Source organism: Rattus norvegicus, chromosome 16 (assembly GCF_036323735.1).
Source record: "Rattus norvegicus strain BN/NHsdMcwi chromosome 16, GRCr8, whole genome shotgun sequence".
NCBI classification, from domain to species: domain Eukaryota; kingdom Metazoa; phylum Chordata; class Mammalia; order Rodentia; family Muridae; genus Rattus; species Rattus norvegicus.
The window spans coordinates 31,406,544-31,427,399 of NC_086034.1; the positions used below are offsets into that span (position 1 = coordinate 31,406,544).

The 20,856-nt window shown below is 34.0% G+C and overlaps 1 protein-coding gene and 1 non-coding gene across 5 annotated transcripts in view; one reads left to right on the forward strand and one right to left on the reverse strand.

The window, feature by feature from the left end:
* Positions 1-20,856, reverse strand: part of Spock3 (SPARC/osteonectin, cwcv and kazal like domains proteoglycan 3) — a 432,583-nt gene that overhangs the window by 256,846 nt on the left and 154,881 nt on the right. For 3 of the 4 annotated variants that reach the window (XM_017600103.3, XM_063275407.1, XM_017600105.3), the window contains exon 3: positions 6,516-6,561. In XM_017600103.3, coding sequence (XP_017455592.1) covers positions 6,516-6,561 — 46 coding nt within the window. 4 annotated transcript variants of the gene reach the window in all.
* Positions 11,449-11,582, forward strand: LOC120097671 (small nucleolar RNA SNORA70). Its single transcript, XR_005495218.1, has one exon. It is a non-coding gene; the product is annotated as a small nucleolar RNA SNORA70 (small nucleolar RNA).

Genomic DNA, 20,856 nt, shown 5'->3' on the forward strand with positions numbered 1-20,856 from the left:
GGTTAAAAAGGTTAGCCAATGGTACCTCCTAATTCTGCCTCCAGACTGTATGGAAACATACAATATACAAGAGAAATGCACCTAAAATATTTAGAAACCAGATCAATATAGTTTTAAAACGAGTGCATTGATTTTCATATACATATATGGCATAGAATCATTTCTTTGTCTACTGAAGTTTCTAATAAAGCATAGCTTTATAGCCACAGTGAGAAATTCCCATGCTTGAATAACAACATTTTTAATAAGACATCTTCTTCTAAAATGACCACATACACTCAGTGCAAGTTTGACCAACCCCATGCTCCATAAATTTGATTCAAACTCTGCTAATCCATAAATTTCTGGGAAAGAAGTAGACAGAATTTCGCTTCTTACACACCTGTGCAGGACAGGGCCCTATAAAGCAAATGAAGTATGATTAATTTCAATTTAAATTTATGACCTAAAACCAGATGTGTTTTATAAATTTGTGACATGTTGGAGATCATCCACAATTACATATAGGTTAAAACTATAAAAAAAAAGTAGAATAAGACAATTTTTAGATTTGATGCAAAACAAAAGAAACAGAACCAAATAAAGAAACAAAATTATCATTTCAATTAGAAGCCATCTCTCAATTTTCTAAATATGACACAGAATAAATTAGCATAAAATACCGGTACCTCAGCTGAATATAATTTCTGAATAGTTTACCTTAGGAGTTTGAAAGGCTTCTATGAAACAAGGTTGTTGACATTGGTAAAAGAAGAAATCAACAAAGGATATGAATTGCTATAGTTGTTAGCATCTAAAAATGATTTTGTTCAAAATGACTAAAAAACTTAAATCAACCACGTGAAATGAACAGATAATTATTCACATCACACAGTGGCTCAGATTCATGCTTTAAATAATAGAAAACAATTTATAAAAGAATGCAGTCAACTTTGTATGTTTCACTCAATGAATTTTAACAGACCACTGGTTTTTCTGTTAAAACAGAACCAAAAGACTCCAAGCTTTTACACAAAGTCCTATTGTGGCACACCATGCCTCTATTGTGAAAAACTGATCAGATAAACCATTGTTCCAGAATGTTAATAGGAAATGCCCAAATTGAGAATAGGAAACAAATAACCCTCATGTAAATAAATTACATTCAAAGTATTTGAATATACCCAGTCCAGTCCACAGAATGTATGCTTCACACACATCACTGTATTTAAAGAGAAAACAAACCTTGGAGTCTACTTGCTCCAAAAACTAACTTCCTTGATTTAAGAAACTTATAGACAGATGAATAGTTATGTTTATTGATGAGAACACTGCTCCAGATGGACATTCCCCCATCATGTGCTTCACAAGCAGATATTGATAATTAGGGAGCAAATCAATGTGTGATGGATGAACCTTGGAAGATGTGGTGCAAGAAAATGAAACTACTGAGAATCAGGAAATCCTGAGAAGAGAGAAGGCAAAGAGAGATGACAGGTAAGCACACAGCTAAGTGTGTGAATGTTTTTTGAAATGGAGGATGCACTATTGTCTTCTGTCCTCCTTATAATACTAGAACATGTCCCATCCAGTGCCATAGGTAACCATCCCTCAACTGTCTTCAGCGGTTCTCAGCATCTTAAGTTTAGAAATAGCCTCTTCAATATGTTGTCTTTATAATCCAATAAGTCAAATACAGTTTAATGATGCAATAGGTCTTTTACCTCCACACAGAAGATTCGGTATTTCCTCCATATTGGAGGGCATTGCAACTACGAATTGTTACAAAAACAGAACTTTTATGATATCTACCGCTATATGTCTTGTCCCAAATTGTCCCCCTATATACACGAAAAATGGGGAAACATAGCTAACATATGAAAATGACAGTTCAAAAAAATTCACATGTTTATATCTAGATTCTAGTTATCAATTAGTTAAAAACAATCCTCTCCCAAGTAACTTCAAAGGGAAGGAAACCCAAGCTGCTGTGGTATGATGACTAATAGTTATCAATGTAACAGAATCTAGACAGACTTAGAAGACAAACCTTTGGATCAAACAATACTAATTTTTAAATTGGAATAATTAAGGTGAAAGGACCCATTCTGAATTTGGTAGTCAGTAATTCATGGGTTTGAAACCATGAAAAAACAAAACAGAATTAGAACTGAGCCTCAGCACCAGTGGAAGGGGAAGCCCTTGGTCCTGCAACGTGATTGTTGTGGGGAGGGCAGTAATGGGGGAAGGATGGGGAGGGGAACACCCATCTAGAAGGGGAGGGAGGGTTAGGGGGATGTTGGCCTGGAAACTGGGAAAGGGAATAACAATTGAAATGTAAATAAGAAATACCCAAGTTAATAAAGATGGAGAAAAAAAATTCTAAAAAAAAAAAAAAAAGAAGGCTCAAGACAGATCAGTTGTAGAAGCAGGACCACACCCCTGGATAAGAAGATGAAATCTTCCCAAGTTCAGTCCAAACCAATAGGAAGTACCTGCTGTCAGACACTGACCTATCCAAAAAACTGTATTTAAGTGTCATTATCAGAATTAAAGGTGTGCAGGAATTAAAAAAAAAAAAAAAAAAAAAAGAACTGAGCCTCAGCACTCAGAGCTGTCTTTCTCCTAGGCGTACATATTGCCATGCTGTCCCTGCAAAGATGGACTACACTCTCAAACGGTAACTCAAAATAAATCCTGCATTTTTTAAGGAGATTCCTAAGGTATTTTATAATAGCCAATAGAAAAGTAACTAATACATATAATAGAAAAACTAGGGCAATACTAGGAGCATACTTCCTTTCTATATCTTTCATTACACTCCTCTCTCTCTCTCTCTCTCTCTCTCTCTCTCTCTCTCTCTCTCTCTCCCTCTCTCTGTCTCCCTGTGTCTCTCTTTGTCTCTGTCTCTGTCTCTCTGTGTCTCTGTCTCTGTCTCTGTCTCTGTCTCTGTCTCTCTCTCTCTCTCTCTCTCTCTCTCTCTCTCTCTCTCTCTCTGTGTGTGCGTGTGTGTGTGACATGCTTTTAAGTAAAGATAATGTATCTAGATATAGTCCTTTAGATAAAACAGATTGTCTGCACACCCTCAGGAAATATTGTTGAAAATTCCAGTGACTTCACAGATAAGGCAGGTTACGAGGAAGACATGCAGGTCGTCATTAAATCCTGCTGTGAATATATTCAAAGCATCAATAAACTATTTTAAGCCTGGATTCTGCCACCATTCTATGTTAACTTGTGAATTCTCCTTAATTTTTCACAATAAATAAAGTAGAAAATGTCTATGCCTTATTCCAGAAGATGCATGTCCTCATTAAAACTATTTTTCAGTTGATTTCAGTTGTGTCAGCTCATGATTAACCACTCTAACGAACGGAAGTGATAGCACAGAGGACTCACCATGGAGAAGTGCAAAGCAATTTATTTTTGGCGTTTGTGTACTTTACTTCATTTTGTAGCAGAGTTACAAACATCAAATTAGTTTTACCTAAAAACACAAAACTATTATAATTTTCAAACACTCTATTCATTTTAGTAGATAACAGAAAACCAGAGATGACATGATGAATAAAAAGAATCTTAAATGAGTGTTTTAAAATTTTTACAGTGAAAACAGTAAAACATGAGATAGGTACAAACAAAAAACTAGTTACCAGGAACACATATTTTTGCATATATGTAAACATTATATACAAATAAAAATATGTTTTATATATCAACAAAACTAGTTTTTCATATATTTTATTCATGCACACAGAAAAATTTTGGAAATACTATAGGAAAATGAAAGTAATATCAAATACTAAAAGTATTTCACCAGAAAGGCGTAAATGGCAGCCAATAAAAATGTAATAACACAACGTGTTCTTCATTCTTTCAACAAAACATATAACGCATATTTAAAACATAAGAGAAATCTACTCATTTTATAGCTATCCATAAATATACTAAAGATAAGCATCCATAAGACATGTTCAACTTTATCTGGTGTTCAATGGAGCAATTAGCTTTTAAAAATGGGTCCCCATTGAAGAAAATGTTAACTGAGGAATAAGAAATGCATTAGAAATGATACATCTTAATTCTGTCTTATTTATTTCTCATGGATGATTAAAAATTTATTTTTGCCCAGGGTGTTTCACAAATGGGCCATATATACATTTCAGTATAATATGATTCTGAACTAGATATAACATTTATATGTTTTTAAATGTTAATAATGTAGGCTCTGTCAAACAACATTTTTGAGCTGATAGTATAGAAAATACTGCAGGCCTTGGGTATAGAAAGTAGTAACATTTTTTATATTTAATTCAAAAATAACACTTTGTAGGAAAAGAGAAGATTGCTCAGTGTATGCTACATGCATGCACACATAGAAACAAACATTACACTGAATACCCCTGAAGTCTGTCATCAGAACTATATGTTCTAATGAAATTTTATCAACACCAATCTGGTGATTACATTTTATTTTTAATCTATAATTTTCAATAGCACACAGAAGTTAGGGCAGTGGTATCGGCAGTGAGAATTCTCAAACTTAAATCCTTATTCTTCCTTTCTGAAGGATCATCACATGGGTAAGAAATTTGACTACCTCGATTCTTCAATATCCTTCTCAAACTCTGAAGAGTTATTGTAATGCTTGAATAAACTAATACATCTTTATTTATAAATAATAATTACATTAGAAACATTTCATAAAGTTTATCATTATGCCATAAAATCATTAATAAGTATAACATCTATGATTTATATTTAAGAGGGTATTAGTATAATACTGTCATTGAAAACTAAATCATTCTTGTACTATATTTGCTTGTAGTAACCTCAGTTTTATACAAGTAAAAAATAGTCATAATTCAACACACTCCCCACACCCCACATAGGAGCCCTAAAAGATCGTTATTATAACAGCACTTACCAAGAATGCCAAGTTTAAGTGTTTACAAATAATTTCCAGTTGTCAAGGTTTATAATTCCATCATAAAAATTTATTTTCCAAGAAAAAATATAAATGCATTTCATTCTGCTTGACATGTTTTCATAGCATTTTTTATTAGCAGATTGGCATGTTTTATTGATAAATCAAGAGGAAAATAAATTATTTAAGTTCTAATATGAAGACTCAATAAATAACATCAGGGGTATTATGGTAATACAATGTGAGGGAGATAATGAAGTCCTAATTTCAAGTATTACTGGGTGCAAATGCCCTCTTCTCATGTCAAATTCACATTGCCGTGGAGATGGTTCACATTCAGGTCTACAGATTTTTTAAACTAACATACACTTATTTATAGATATAAGTTCATAGTTTAGATACTAAATATCCCCCTAAAGATCTTAGCATTAAAGGATTATCTTCCAATCAAGGAAAACTGAAGCAATAGACCCTTAACATGTGGAGACTTGCAGTTCCTTGATGGGTACTCATTGAGAGAAGGCCTGGGAACACTGAACCCTCCATCTTCTTCTCTCAATGTCCTTCCTTGTGATATAAATACTTTGTTCCCTAATGTTATCTCTTCCCAGGTACACCCCCCAAGGGGCAACTCTCACTTTGACTTGAACCTCCAGGAACCTCCCCATAACCAACTTTTATTTTCTCCATAGTTGAGTATTTCATTATCCCGCTAGGAAAATGACAGATCCCGAAGCAATACTCTTTCAACAGATGGTAACTATGCAGAGAAGAGTATTCTCTCAAGCATAGAATTCTTGCTTGAAAAATTTAAAATCGCATTCTGGATCTAATACCACAGGATCTAGTGAGTAAAGCTCTTACGTTGTGATGAGATGGAAAATGTCAACTGTTTGCTGGTCGGTACAGTGTTCCTGCTTCAGGTGAGCTAATAAGAAGCAAGCTCTGAGTTGTGAGGTAGAGAATAGTACTTAGCACCTAGCATTTTCTTTAAGGTCTGTCTAAGGCCTTAGTTGAACGTAAGCACCAAGTGTGTTCATGGAAGCACCAAGAGTGTTTCATTTTAAATGAAATGTTTTAATCAAAGAGCAGCACAAAGAAAAAGAAAAAGTCCCTAAAGGAGCAGGAGGAGGATTAGAATGAACCTGTTGGTTGGGCAGGGCATACTTTATGCTGGCAGCTCTTGCCCATGATAAACCCCAATAAAAACACAAAACCAGAAGAAAAAAGAAATATTTTAATCAGTCAAAGTGAAGAGAGCAAAGATATGTCTTTGGAAAATTTGCAGAAATAAATCTACTACCACATTGGTAACACTGAAAAATAGATGAAGTACCTTGTCACCATTAATAAAAATAAATAAAAATAAAATAAAGTTTGAAATCTCAAAAAAGTAATCTAAACCATGTTTCAAAAATAAACACCATTCTGACATAATTGTACACATAATTAGCTTCACTCTAACTTTATCGTTTTAAAATAACATAGTTACTGGGTATACATTTATGTGTTTAGCATTTTAACTTAAACTAGGCAATAAATAGCATTTATAAAGTATAGCAATTATGAATATTTAAATATGTTTATATTACAACAATTAGATTTTTACCTTGATCAATTGGTTTTCCAGGATTCCAAGTGCGGAAATAATCATCCTAAGGGAGAAAAATGACATGATTTAGGTATATGTGATCAATTACACACATGGATTCACATTATATAAAATAATATGTGAAACATAGAAATAGTATACGAACCTCTACTTCCTGTAATGGCAAGCAGCAAATTTTAAAAAGTAAAAATAAAAAGAACAAGAGAAAAAGAATAGTTATCAAAAAGGAACACATTGTTTATAAGTTAAAGTGTTTCAATGCATGTATTCATTTTCATTGGAAGTCAGGGGTAACTGTAACAATTTAATTATCTTTGTTGCTACTTCTCTTAAATATTATAATGAGCTACTTTCAATTGCAATTCAATGTGCAATATAACATGCAGATAATTACCCCTAAGCTAATAAGCTGTAAAGTATCTTACTAGATTCCAATTATAGGACTTCATTTCCCACTAGTACAATAGTAAATGGATCCATTAATATAACAGGGAAAATATCAAGTGATTGTGCAATAGCCCATAGAGTATAAATAGACTTTATGCAAATCATTCACACGTTAATTGAATAACAAAGGAGTTCATCAAAATGCAATTGGGAGATTGAGAAAATGCACACCTAATTAAATCCTGGTTAATGTTTAAATATTTAATATGGGGAAACATATAATATATTTATTATGTATTTAGTAAATGTAACTGAACAACATAAAATTGGACCAATGCAAACTAACAAAATTTTAAAAGGCAAATCCAAATGAACCTCATATAAGTTTGATTTTAAAGCCTTGGAGATAATTTCATCTATAGTGTCATCAATCATGAATAAAAATAATTCTGCAGCTGCAATTAATAGACTTATTTTAGAAAGATAACATGGTATAAGAAACAAAACCTATCATTGTAGTTGCAGTCTTTCCTGGGCATACAACCTGATTCAGTCACTTAAATAAAAAGCTTAAAAACTCATAGATTACTTAAAGAACAAACAAGAAATATTTTTTCTTTTATTACTTTATTACACACACACACATACACACACACACACACACACACACACACACACACACACTGCATCCTGATTGCTTCTCACACTCACGGAGTCTTATTTTCTTTCCCTCCCAATTCTTTCACCTCCCTTCCCAGGCCCTCCTTCCACATCCATATCTTTTTCTATTTTTGTAACCAAAGTTTTAACCAGGAGCCTATGTGTGACGATGGGTTAGGTACTACTGATTTTCGTTGTTGTTTGGTGGTGGTGTTTTTATTTATTTTATTGTTTTGGTTTGGTTTTGGGGTGTTTTTTGAATATAGGGATTTCAGTTGTGTTTCCAGTTCATACTGGAAAATACTATCACTCCCTCACATAGAAACTATAATTAGCTCATATTTCCACATGGAAAGGTAAATTCTTGCCGACTGACAATATGACTGTTGACAGTACCCATGTGCAGACCTACTGTATGTCTCCATCATGAGATAGTGATTGCGTCATGGCAACACGATAGCACTTCACAGACCTCCCGTCTTCTACGCCTTCCGTCCTACCTTCCTATTCTGTTGCTGCCCTCCCTCGAGTCTAAGCCCTGGCAATATGAATATCCTGCTGAGAGATGAACACAATTCCGTTGCTACTTATTCTGAGTACTCTGCAGTCTCATGCCTCTGAATTTCCTTCATGGTAAAGAGAAATTCTCTAAGACTGAGACGATCATTTGTTTATTGTTATACAAAATGTCAAAATTTTAATTTTAATTATGGTAATAATCACAATTATATATTATTAGAATAGCATCTCATTTCTAAGTTAAATTTCATTTTAAAGTTGTTTTCTTATGATAACTGCTGGCCACCATCTTTTGTGCTACTGACACAATTCAAATGAAAGACAAGAACAATCCTTGGAAGCCATATTTGTCACTCTTGATTTGTGCCTAAATAAGGTTATATTAAGAGGGACAAATAATGGCAGTTTGTACTAATAGGTTCTGTTCTAAATTATATAACATTAGATTAAGGGAGAATAGTGCCCTAGGATAATTAAATAAACATTGATGTTTTAAAATTCTTTGAAAAATATCTCTCCTTAAAAACAATTACTGCATGATAGAATTCTTGGAAAACTTAGAAATAAAATTAAATTACTTCAAAGATAATCTAAAATATCAGGGCCACAAAGATGCCTCAGTGGTTAAGAGTATGTACCGACCCTAAAATGGAAAAAAAGCTATGGTTCCAACATCCATGTTGGTACCTTTCAACCCACCTCAACTCAAGTTTCAGAGTATTTGACATCCTCATCTCAATTCCTATGGAAATGATCTCGTGTGTTCACAAGCCTATATAGATATATGTACACATTCATACATACATGCATACACACACAATTAAGAATAAAATAAAATATATTTAAATATTCAAATTCAATGTGCAGAGTGTAGCACACTTATTACATGTTCCTGCTTCAAAATACTGAATAACTTTCATTTAAAGCATGAAGAGGATAGGGCAGTTGTGTGTTCAAGTCTCCCATAAACCCTGACAGATACTAAACCCAAGCAAACTTATAATAGACAGAGCAAAGGTAGACTTATCCAATGGTTCTGGCTTTACCACTTTGGCTTTAACATCGGTTTTTAGAAAACTGATGATCTAGAATTCAGGGTAACAAAATTGAAAAAAATAATACACAGCATTTGAGAGGGATGTTTTATGTGTGTACTGTTTATATGTGTATGCATATGTATATACACACACACACATATATATACATTATGTGTGTATGTGTGTACATGTACATGTATACTTATACCTATATATGTATACATACAAAAAGAACATAAAGAATATGAGTGGCTGAACACAGATGCTCTTGGCAAAGGCTGTCTCATCTTGGTTAATTCCCTTGGGTATCTTATGACACCTAACAAAACCTTTCAGTGTTTTTTTTTTTTTTATTCTCCAAAACAAAGTCTGTTTTAAAGGAGAATATATTGGTAAGATTTATCCTCAGTCTAATGTATAATCATTTATAGAGTATCATGACACAATGTGATCACATTGAACTGATAGCTATAGAAATTTGTCATTAGACCTCTGTGGAAGATGTGACGTGTGATATTCAAATATGTCATCTGGGTGTGACAGCTAAGTAGTTCCCTTCATGGACTACTTTTCTACTCTGTGTGTGTGTGTGTGTGTGTGTGTGTGTGTGTGTTGGTATCTGTGTGTCTGTGTCTGTGTGTCTGTGTCTATGTTCTCTTATTAACAGACTTGTTTGCTTATTCATTAGTTTTTGAGAATGTTTTGGTTTTGTTAAACCTTGGGAGTTTTTCAAGATGAAAAGCACAAGTATTTTTTTTTCACCGAAGTGTTCACTCAACCACAATTTCTTTTGCTTCAAAGGGCCTTGTGTTAATATAAGTTGTTTTATAAGTTGTTTCTTGTCTTCAATTTTGATGCAAAACAAGCTACTCAGGGATTTAGTAAAGACCTAGAAAAATTGCTCCCAATTGAATAAACTTTGTTCTAGAAAAATGAAGCCAAACATGAGTTATTGAAAAACAAACTGATTGCCACTCATGTGCAAATCTCACACAAGAAATTATACACACCACAAGCATTTACTCTAGCTAATGTTAGGCCTCTGTCACTTTCTTCTGCTAAAAGAAATAATTGCTAGTTTTGCATGAAACCATAAACACAAGGAAATATGCTGCGTATGTTTTTACTTAAAATGTTCTTTTCCTTGTCCTGCAATGACTGAATGCCTTTTTATTTTAAGGTGTGTGTGTGTGTGTGTGTGTGTGTGTGTGTGTGTGTGTGTGTGTGCGTGCGCGTGCGTGTGTGTGTGTGTGTATGGTGTGGTGTGTTTTCAACAAAAAACATTGGCATTCATAGCATGTCAATCCACATAATTCTTCATTGTGTTGAGAATAATGGACAGTTTTGTGCTTTGTAAGTTATTTGCAACACCCTGGGCCCCAGTAAGAAAAATCAGAAGGCATTGTCCCTCAAGATTTGACAAACATGAAAACCACCAGATATTGACAAATGTCTTCTGGGAGAAATAACATCCATTTCCAAAACACTGATGTAGAATTACTGGGATACATTGGAAGGATATTGAAGCAAAATAGGATATATCAGAAATATGCTATCAGTAACAGATTTTTTGAATAAACATTTTATAATATTGACAGATTTTTACAAAGTTATGTTTCTGAAAGTCTATTGAGCTAGATATAAAATTTTGTATAGATTTCTCATGATATAGCTTTGCCTCCAACAATCTGTGCTTTCAAATTGCTTATAAAATTTTTATAAAATAATTGTAATTAATGTCTGGATACTTTTTTCTTATGAACAGAGTGCAATTTTGGAAGTTTGAAATAAACACCACTCATAAAAATCAAGACATTTTGCATTCATAACCATTATAGCATGGTGTTATGCAGGCAATATGGGTTATATGTAGAAGTTTGTATCTGAACATTAGCTGCTATATTCATTTGTGACCTTAATGTTACATTTATATTGAAATGAAACTTCAATCAAAATCCAAATGATATTTTTCACAGACACAGAAAAAAAATAAAACTCACATGGAATAAAGTACTTGGAATAGCCAAAGGAAGCCCCAGAGAAATGCATGATACTTGACCATAGGACTATTAAAATAGAAATCGAATTTTACTATGGTAAAAACTGACCCATAGACCGATGAAATAAATTGGAAGACAGAGATACAGGCCCTTGTAACTTCATTCATCTGACTTTTGACAACCAGGAGAAAAATAAATGTTAGACAAAAGGTAAGATCATCAACAAATTGTAAAAAGAAGTCTGTATATCTACATTTAGACAAATGAAACTAGAGCCCTGTCTGTATTCCTATGCAAAAATTTACTTCAAATGCATCAAAGACTGAAATAAAACTAATTAAAATAACTAAATTTCTTCCCAATAAGGACCTGGTGTGCAGTGGTGGCAAACAGCAGTCTCCTGGGTAGGGTATGAAGCCTGTTGCCTATACGAGTTGCCCTATGGTATCTTGGAGAGAATTTTATGGCTGTTAATCCAGTCTCTGATTCAATACTTTCCCCAATGTAGGCTCCAGCCAGGAATATGTGCTGCCTTTGAGAGGCCTCAAGGCACAGAGGCCAGAGTTTACATTGGCTTGGTCATTATGTTCATCCACAAGAAGCTGCAGAATGAGGAACATGTGATCAAGGCACTGGGTAAAATAAAATTCAAGTTCCTTGAATGCTGGAGATTCCACATCTCAAACAAGTGGGGCTTTAGCAAGTTCAGCAGAGATGAATTCGAGAACATGTTCCTGAGTAACAGCTCATTCTTGACGTCTTGAGTGTCAAATACATTCCCACTCATGTTTCTCCAGACAAGTGGCAAGCCCTACATTCCTGAGGGATTTGAGAGTGCACTGCTGTACCTTTCCAAATTATGTTCAGTAATAAATCGTCCATCCAGTCTGACAGTAGATTGATATCTAATATGCAAAGAATTTAAAAAAGTATCAAAAAATAAGAAACAATAAAAAATTAGCCAAATTATACCATCTCCAGGCTTTTTTATAATTTGTGAATTTGATGCTCCTAGGCTATAAGAGTCGATGAAATTCAAAGATGACTCTACTAACTACATTCTAAATTTGCTACTCATCTTGTAATTCATAAGAAAAAAAAAGAGTTTCAACCTCTTATTCTTAACAGACAATTGGGTTTCCTGAATTGCTTTACCAATAACATATGGAAGGACATATTCAGGAATTCTAAATCTTGATGATGAAAAATGTTCCACCTTTCCACCAAGATGTCTACACACCTAGATATGCTTTTAGTTTATACCCTTCCTCCACTCTTTTCAAATGAAACCTTGATCAGTTCTTAGTCACATGATAGAGCCATGGTAAACAGCAAATGATCCAAGCTTAGTACTCACTTCCCTGTTGTAGGATAGAAATTCAATGTGAGGAAGAGTAAACTGTTTGTAGACAGTACATAGAACCATGGGAGATAATATATAAAACTGGGTTATTAATACACAGTATTGGGGGTAATTTATGATTTAACAAATGACTAGAAGTCTTCACACCATGCCATTAGACATAAAGAAAAATGTAGAATCTTCATGATTCCCCTTGGGAGGTGGAGAGCATGTTTTCACACACATTAACCCACAACCTCCAAAGTGTGTTTGTTCAGCTAATATAAGTGTGAGGCACCAAGTAATACATCAGTCTCTGGATAAGAATTTGATGCAGAATAATGACAGGAGCCTTAGATTATCAATATTTGATCCTGTAACAGAACTTTGGGGCACATACTGAGGAATTACCTGATCACCTGACCCGTACAGATGTCAGTTCTATTTTATTCAGAATGTTATTGAACTTTCTGATTTATTTACTAACTTACATTCTCTCTTCCTAGGATATTTATCATCCCTCCACTTCAAACAGTTTTCTGATCTAATTTCCTAACCATAAATGAATGATTTCTGCTTGGTTAAGACATAACATGATCACTGCAGCCCAATTACTACGATTCACAAAGAACGAAAATAAGTCGTCATCTCAAATTTCACCCAAGTAGGGAATAATCATAAAAACAATGGGGCAGGGAGAATGCTTCTGATTTCCTCTTCAGGGAAAGAGACAGAACTGAAGATCCCACACTAAAATCTCCTATTTATTCTGAAGGAGTCATTTCAATCAGAAAAATTGTTATATTTGGAATAAATATAACAAATCAGGTAACAGTTGTCTTTAAATTTTTTACAACCATTATACATTCTGTTCAAATATTTGTAAGCAAAGCAAAATAAAATAACCTATTATGAATATGGCCACATTGCAAATTCTTCAAGATGAATGAAAATTTCTTTAAATATTTTGATTGGGTGACATCTTCAGATAAAATGAGATTCATATTTCATAAGCATATTTTTATGATTTGTGATTAAAACCTCTCATACACAACTTTAGAGTTTCCAATTAGGTTGAGCACATCATTTGATTTAGTTTCTCTGCCTTAAGTAAATTATGGCACATTCACCTCTTATGATAGCCAAGAACATAAAAGTGGAAATGTGCTGTTTTTAAATGCCTTCTATGTTACCACATTACCATCCTTACCTCTAGTCCTATTATGAGAAGAATGGCTATCTTAATACCTCAGTACATAAATTTTACAAAGCAGGAGTGGTCCCTCTGTAGAAATCCTTAAACTAATTTGGTCACAGGAATGTTGTAAGTATAAAAAATGGTTTGTCTGAGGGGGAAAGAATTCTTCCTGCGAAGCAAATTATCTGTTTCAGGCCCAGGTGTCACATTTATTATCTAAGTAGCAAACAGTTTTCCAGGGGGAGTCCTAAAATCCTGAAAGAATTCATTTATAACTCTTTGGTGAGCATTTTATTTTTTAAGAGTATTTTATGGTCCCTGACTCACCACAGATTAAATACATAAATAAAATAAATAGTAAGAAAAAGGCTGTGCTGGTGGGATGACTCGTCAACTGTTTCTGGAATTTCTTGTCAATTAAGGTAAGAATTGCTCTGTCCTTATAGGGAATATGTCCAGGTTTATCATACAGTAACATATGGAACTCATGACATATACATATATATATATATATATATATATATTATATCCAAAGAATAGGGAGCATCTATTCTTGTTTTATCTATATTTTATAACCTTTCATCCCATAATTTCCCCTTGGCCAGATTTTAGTTTCTGTTTTTCTTCATAGAATTAGGTTAGCGGTAAATCTATAGTCAGATATGCAGTCCTATACCTCAGAAATTGAGAACCTCTAGAAGGGACAGAGGTGTCCGGGATAAGCTCCAAGTGTGGAGACTTGCAGCAGGTAGGTATGCAGGAGGGACAGGAAAAGATGTACACTAAAGATGGTTGTGAACTCTCAGAGAAAAACTAGGGATAGAACTTGCAGTAAGTAATACCAGTCCCACGGCAGAGATGGGTAGTTTGGGGGTGTGGGGATTTGGGGATCTGGGGTTAGGGGTTGGGAGGATTGGGGGAGATGTTAGGACTGGCAAGCAATCCTTCCTACAACTGACTCCTTTCATGAATCTTGGACACACCTCTTCTGAAAGAAGTAGTTACTTGAAGAATGACCTAACAATATACCATTAAACTTTTTAGGGAGAGGAGGAAGAGGAAGAAGAAGGAGAAGAAGAAGAAGAAGAAGAAGAAGAAGAAGAAGAAGAAGAAGAAGAAGAAGAAGAAGAAGAAGAAGAAGAAGAAGAAGAAGAAGAAGAAGAAGAGGAGGAGGAGGAGGAGGAGGAGGAGGAGGAGGAGGAGGAGGAGGAGGAGGAGGAGGAGGAGGAGGAGGAGGAGGAGGAGAAGAAGAAGAAGAAGAAGAAGAAGAAGAAGAAGAAGAAGAAGAAGAAGAAGAAGAAGAAGAAGAAGAAGAAGAAGAAGAAGAAGAAACAATGCCCCCAAGCAACATTGGGGAGAAATTATTAAGATTGGATCAGGAATGAATGGAATAGGCACAACAAACAAACAAACAAACAAAAATCAAAAACAAAAACAAAACAAACAACAGCAACAACAACAAAACCAACTGAAATAACCAGTGAAACAAAAGTTACCTCTTCCAGTCCCTAATACTGTTAATGATACTCAGTCATAATTGCAGACAGGATCCTAGTATAACTGCCCCCTGAGAGGTTCCATTCAGTAGCTGACAGAAACTGATGCAGAGACCTACAGCCAAACAATAGAACTTGGGGAGTCTTGGGAAAAGGTTGGGGTAAGGATTGAGGAACCTGGAGGGGATAGAGACTTCACTGGAAGATCAACAGAGCCAACTAACCTTGACCCTTAGAGGCTCCCAAAGAATGAATTGCCAATCAAAGAGCAAGCATGGGCTGTATCGAGTCATACCACTACCCACTACGTCACACATATGCAGTAGATATGCAGCTTGTTCTTAATGCCAGTCCTCCAACAACTGCTAGGAGGGAAGGTGCTCTTTGACACTGTCCCCTGTCTGTAGATACCACCTCCTAACTCGGCTGCCTTGTCTGACTTCAGCTGGGGAAGATGCACCTAGTCCTGCAGTGGCTTGATGTGCCAAGGTGGGCTGATACTAGTGGGGACCTCCTCCTTCTCAGAGAAGAACAGGAGAGGAAGGGAGAGGCTGCATGAGGTGGGAGGACTGGGAGAGTGGCTGTAATCAGGATGTAAAGTTAATTAATTAATTAATTAATAACAAATTATAAATAAGAAATAAACATAAAATTCATGTCTGAAATAATAAAATTGATAAGCCATTAGTCAAATTTACCAAAGCTAAAGAATTCTCAAATAAATAACCTTAGAGATAAAAAAGGCAACACTATAACAATCGACAAAATTCAGATTATCATATGGATATAGTTCTAAAAATTATACTAAATTAAATTTTAAAAATCTAGATAAATTGGTGGATTTTTAGTTTCAATAAATTAAACAAAGATAAAACAAACCTTTTCAAATATCTATAATACTAGCAATATAGAAACAGCAATAAAAAGTCTCTCAATTAAAATGAGACCAAGGACCAAAGTGATTGTTTCTTATATCTGAATAATACTTCACTGAAAATAGATGCCACAATTGACTTACACATTAATCTGTTGATATGGGTCTAAGCTTCTTCTAGAATGCAATTGTGTTAAAGAGTGCTAGAGAACAAATACAATGTACTTGCCCTGTTGTCTTGGAGACTTACAGAAATGCCTCCACGTGGCACAGTTGGCTGTCAAGGCAGGGTGGTATTTACATAGTTAATGAAATAATTTGCATTCCTTCCAGCAGTGTATAAGAGTTCCCTTCTCTCTATATCATTGTCAGCAATGTTGTTTGGTTTCTAAGCTTATATTAAAGTAAAAATTACAATAAAAAGGAAAGGAGCTAATAAGTCAATTAAAACCACAAAAAATAAGGTTAATGAATATTATCGATTAGAGAAGTCACCTAAGAAGCAATGCAAGTATATGGTATCTGGGAAAAGTAGTAGAACTATTAGGAAAATAAAATAATAGTAATTACCGGAAGCTTAGAAGAGAGAAAAGAATAAACAATAAGCAAGAACCAGAAGATGTTTAGGGCTAGGAAGCCATTGTGAGTCACAATGTAATAATAGATCCAAGTCATTTATATCTTTGTAAGCCCATAATGTAAATTATATATAAAGTGATCTTCACAAAAATTAGGAATCTTAAACTGTAAAGCTGTGGCTTCATTCAGTACAACAAACAAACGCACTGATGATTGGTACAGGCTGAGCACAGGAGTTCACGGAATGTACAGAAAATCTGGACCTTCTGACATTCTGGCCAAAATTGCTATGGATAGTAAATTGCTCTAAAAATAAAATAAGCCATTGTAAAATTTTATAACATAGATAGTTCATCTTTATGGCTCTAATTATAATAAACTACACACAACAGAGAACTTTAAATGTTCCTTAAATTACACACAACATTAATGAAAATAAAATGGTACCCTGTGTGCCTATAAATAGCTCCTATCAGCATGAGAAATCTATAGAATAAATAAAGCTTTAAAATGGTAAAAGACATTTATTAAAGGAGGTCACTAATTAACAATGCTTATACATGTGTATGAGACTACTGAAATAGTCAATATAATTAAGATACAAAATAGAGAATGAGGACATCTAATCACACTGTAGATACCAGCAACTTCAAATTCAAAACTGAATTTTAATATTTTATTTTAATAGTTTGATCATGTTTCTGACAGTATTTTACAAATAAACCAATGAGGTTAAATATATAATATTCATATTTAGTCTAAGTATAAATTAGGAAACAGAAATCTTAACAGCAAATATTTTGATGTAAAATTCTGTGTAGATATTTGAACTAACATGCATGAATCATGATAAATAGTAAGAAAAAATTATATGGATGAAAGTCCCCAGGTTTCATTGTATTTTATATTTTGACACAAATCATATTACCCATTTAACATTTAATTTACTTTATTACTTAAAAGAATATTCTTAATGTAACTCAAAATTTCAATATTGAAAATGTAAATACTTTTTGGCAAATAAAATATCTTAGGGACTCCATTGCTGTGAAGAGACCCATGATAAATGCAACTCTTATTTGGGACATTATTTAGTTGGGGATATTTTAGAGTCCATTATCATCATGACACAAAGCATGGCAGCATCCAGGAAGACAAGGTGCTGGAGAAGAAGCAAAGAGGACTACATTTTGACCTGAAGGAAGCCAGGAGAAGAATGTCTTCCAGATAGCTAGGAGGAGGGTCTCCATGTCCGTCCTCCACAAAGACAGACTTTGTCCAACAAGGCCACACCCACTAATAGTGTCACTCCATGGGTCAAACATATTCATACCACCACATTATGTTTCACCAGTTGGAAATAATTTTATAATGCTACTTTGCTCTGTCAGAGGAATAATATACATAAACACACACACACACACACACACACACACACACACACAACATTCTAAAGAAAGTAAAAGTGAACCTCATAAATATATCCAAACAAAATTCTTAACTAATTATATTTTGCAGATCAAATTAACACAACTTTTAAATATTATTTTCTTTACTTTTTGAAGTTAATATAATTGCATAATTTCTCCTTTTATATTCCTTATTCTAAACCTCCATATACCACTCTTTGCTCCCTTTCAAATTTATAACATTTTATTAAATATTGTAACATTTATTTATATATGTATGTGAATATAAATACATTTGTACATGGCTATGACTATACATATTCCTAAAAACATGAGTATAACATTCAAAGTCTGTATATTGTTACTTTTATGTATGCTTTCAGGGCTGCCCATTTGGAATAGAATAATCAAGCCTCCTGAACTTTCTCCCAACCCCACTGCCAGGTCTACTGTTGTGGTCCTTATTGAAGTAATATTTAGAGACAATATTTTTAAATAGATTCAGTTTCCTTTGACTCATCTTGAGTAGAGAGGACAATATTTATATCAACTGTGCTATAATTTCAAATAGAGTCATACATCTTACTGACAGAATTTACTATTCTGTTTCCTTTTTATATCTCTTGAAAAAAATTAAAATTTTATTGTACTTCACTACTAATATTTAGTGTATTATTCTTGTTACATTGAATGGTGATCCTCATTTGCACCTGAATAGTGCCTAAAGTTGAAAAGTTTTTTACTTATGGAAGTTTTAGATTAATTTGATGATCACTATAATATAGTTTAGGGCCTTTCATTATTTATTGACCTTAATAATGGTGGGACTATATGGAGCCAAAAATAGATAAAATGGAAGGAAGGAAGGAAGGAAGGAAGGAAGGAAGGAAGGAAGAAAGAAAGAAAGAAAGAAAGAAAGAAAGAAAGAAAGAAAGAAAGAAAGAAAGGAAGAAGCAAAGTTGAGAACAAATAAGAAAGAGGAAGTAGCAGGCAGTTGAGAGAAGAAGAAACAGAGTCTATACTAAAAATCTTTCAATGCATTTGTGGTTCTTGGACTGAGTTAACTTCTGGCCACTAGATTTATTCTCTGTTCTCATATAAGACTTACTGAGGTGATATTATTTCACATTCAGTGTTAGACCTTCTTCAACCCAATATAATGAAGGTCACTTTACCTCATAAGACAATCATGAATTGAAAAAATGATAAGTTTTCATACACTACGTATAAACACTTGAGTAAAGATGAATTAATGACAACAAAATGAGGCTCAGAACTGCAAGCACTCTGGAGTCTTCATGCTGTTTACCATGTTACTGTGTATCATCATGCTGTTTACCACGTTACTGTGTATCGTCATGCTGTTTACCACGTTACTGTGTATCGTCATGCTGTTTACCACGTTACTGTGTATCATCATGTTGTTTACCACGTTACTGTGTATCATCATGCTGTTTACCACGTTGCTGTGTAACGTCATGCTGTTTACCATGTTACTGTCCATCGTCATGCTGTTTACCATGTTACTGTGTATCGTCATGCTGTTTACCTTGTTACTGTGTATCGTCATGCTGTTTACCATGTTATTGTGTATCGCCATGCTGTTTACCACTTTACTGTGTACCGTCATGCTGTTTACCACGTTACTGTGTATCGTCATGCTGTTTACCACGTTACTGTGTATCGTCATGCTGTTTACCATGTTATTGTGTATCGCCATGCTGTTTACCACTTTACTATGTACCGTCATGCTGTTTACCACGTTACTGTGTATCGTCATGCTGTTTACCCGTTACTGTGTATCATCATGCTGTTTACCATGTTACTGTGTATCGTCATACTGTTTACCATGTTACTGTGTATCATCATGTTGTTTACCATGTTACTGTCCATCATCATGCTGTTTACCATGATACTGTGTATCGTCATGCTGTTTACCGTGTTACTGTGTATCATCATGCTGTTTACCATGTTACTGTGTATCATCATGCTGTTTACCATGTTACTGTATATCTTAGGATCCCAACTCCAGTAGGAGAGATGGAATCACCATGAAGAGTTGAACATGGCAAGGATGGATAGTTGTTAAAAGGGCAGGCAGCTAGGCACAGATTCATAACCAAACATTATAATCAAGTTTCTCTCTAGTAGATATGTTTTACTTACATCCAAAATAAAAGTAAGTGCATGTTTTATGATATCTAAAAAGATAATATATCAATGGGTTGATATAACCCCAGAGTGTAGGTATTACAATAGCACAGTATAATATTGATAATGACAATTTCTCATACTCTTTCTGTATTTCAAGTGCTATGAATATTGCATTTACCTTGTAATACATGTGTCTTCCTTTACTTCAGATTATAGATAACTAGAGACAATTTCATTTTATATCCATAACTATCAGAATCTAGACCCAAATTACCTGCTTCTGATATCCATACTAGCATCATTCTAATATGTTCTAATTTTCAGTTTTAATTTTGTTACCTGATTACCAATTATGGGCAGAATATTGCTGTGCAAACCAATTAGAATGTTCTACCTAAATTACTATTATTCATTCTCTTAATTAACAAGTACTGATTATCAAAAATGTACCAAATCTGAGAAAAATGTAAAATAATCAAGTGAAATGAAAAACATCCATACGTTTCTAGAGTGTAGAATCTCTGTGCTGCTATAGGAAATGTGTAGTTCTAGGTAATTGCTGTGTATAATGGGGAGTTTCTACAATCTTTCAGATCACTTTTTCTTATACTTTATTCTATTTTGATATTTACATTTTATTTTTGTTTCATGAAATAGTATTTATGTGAACACAATATTTTTAA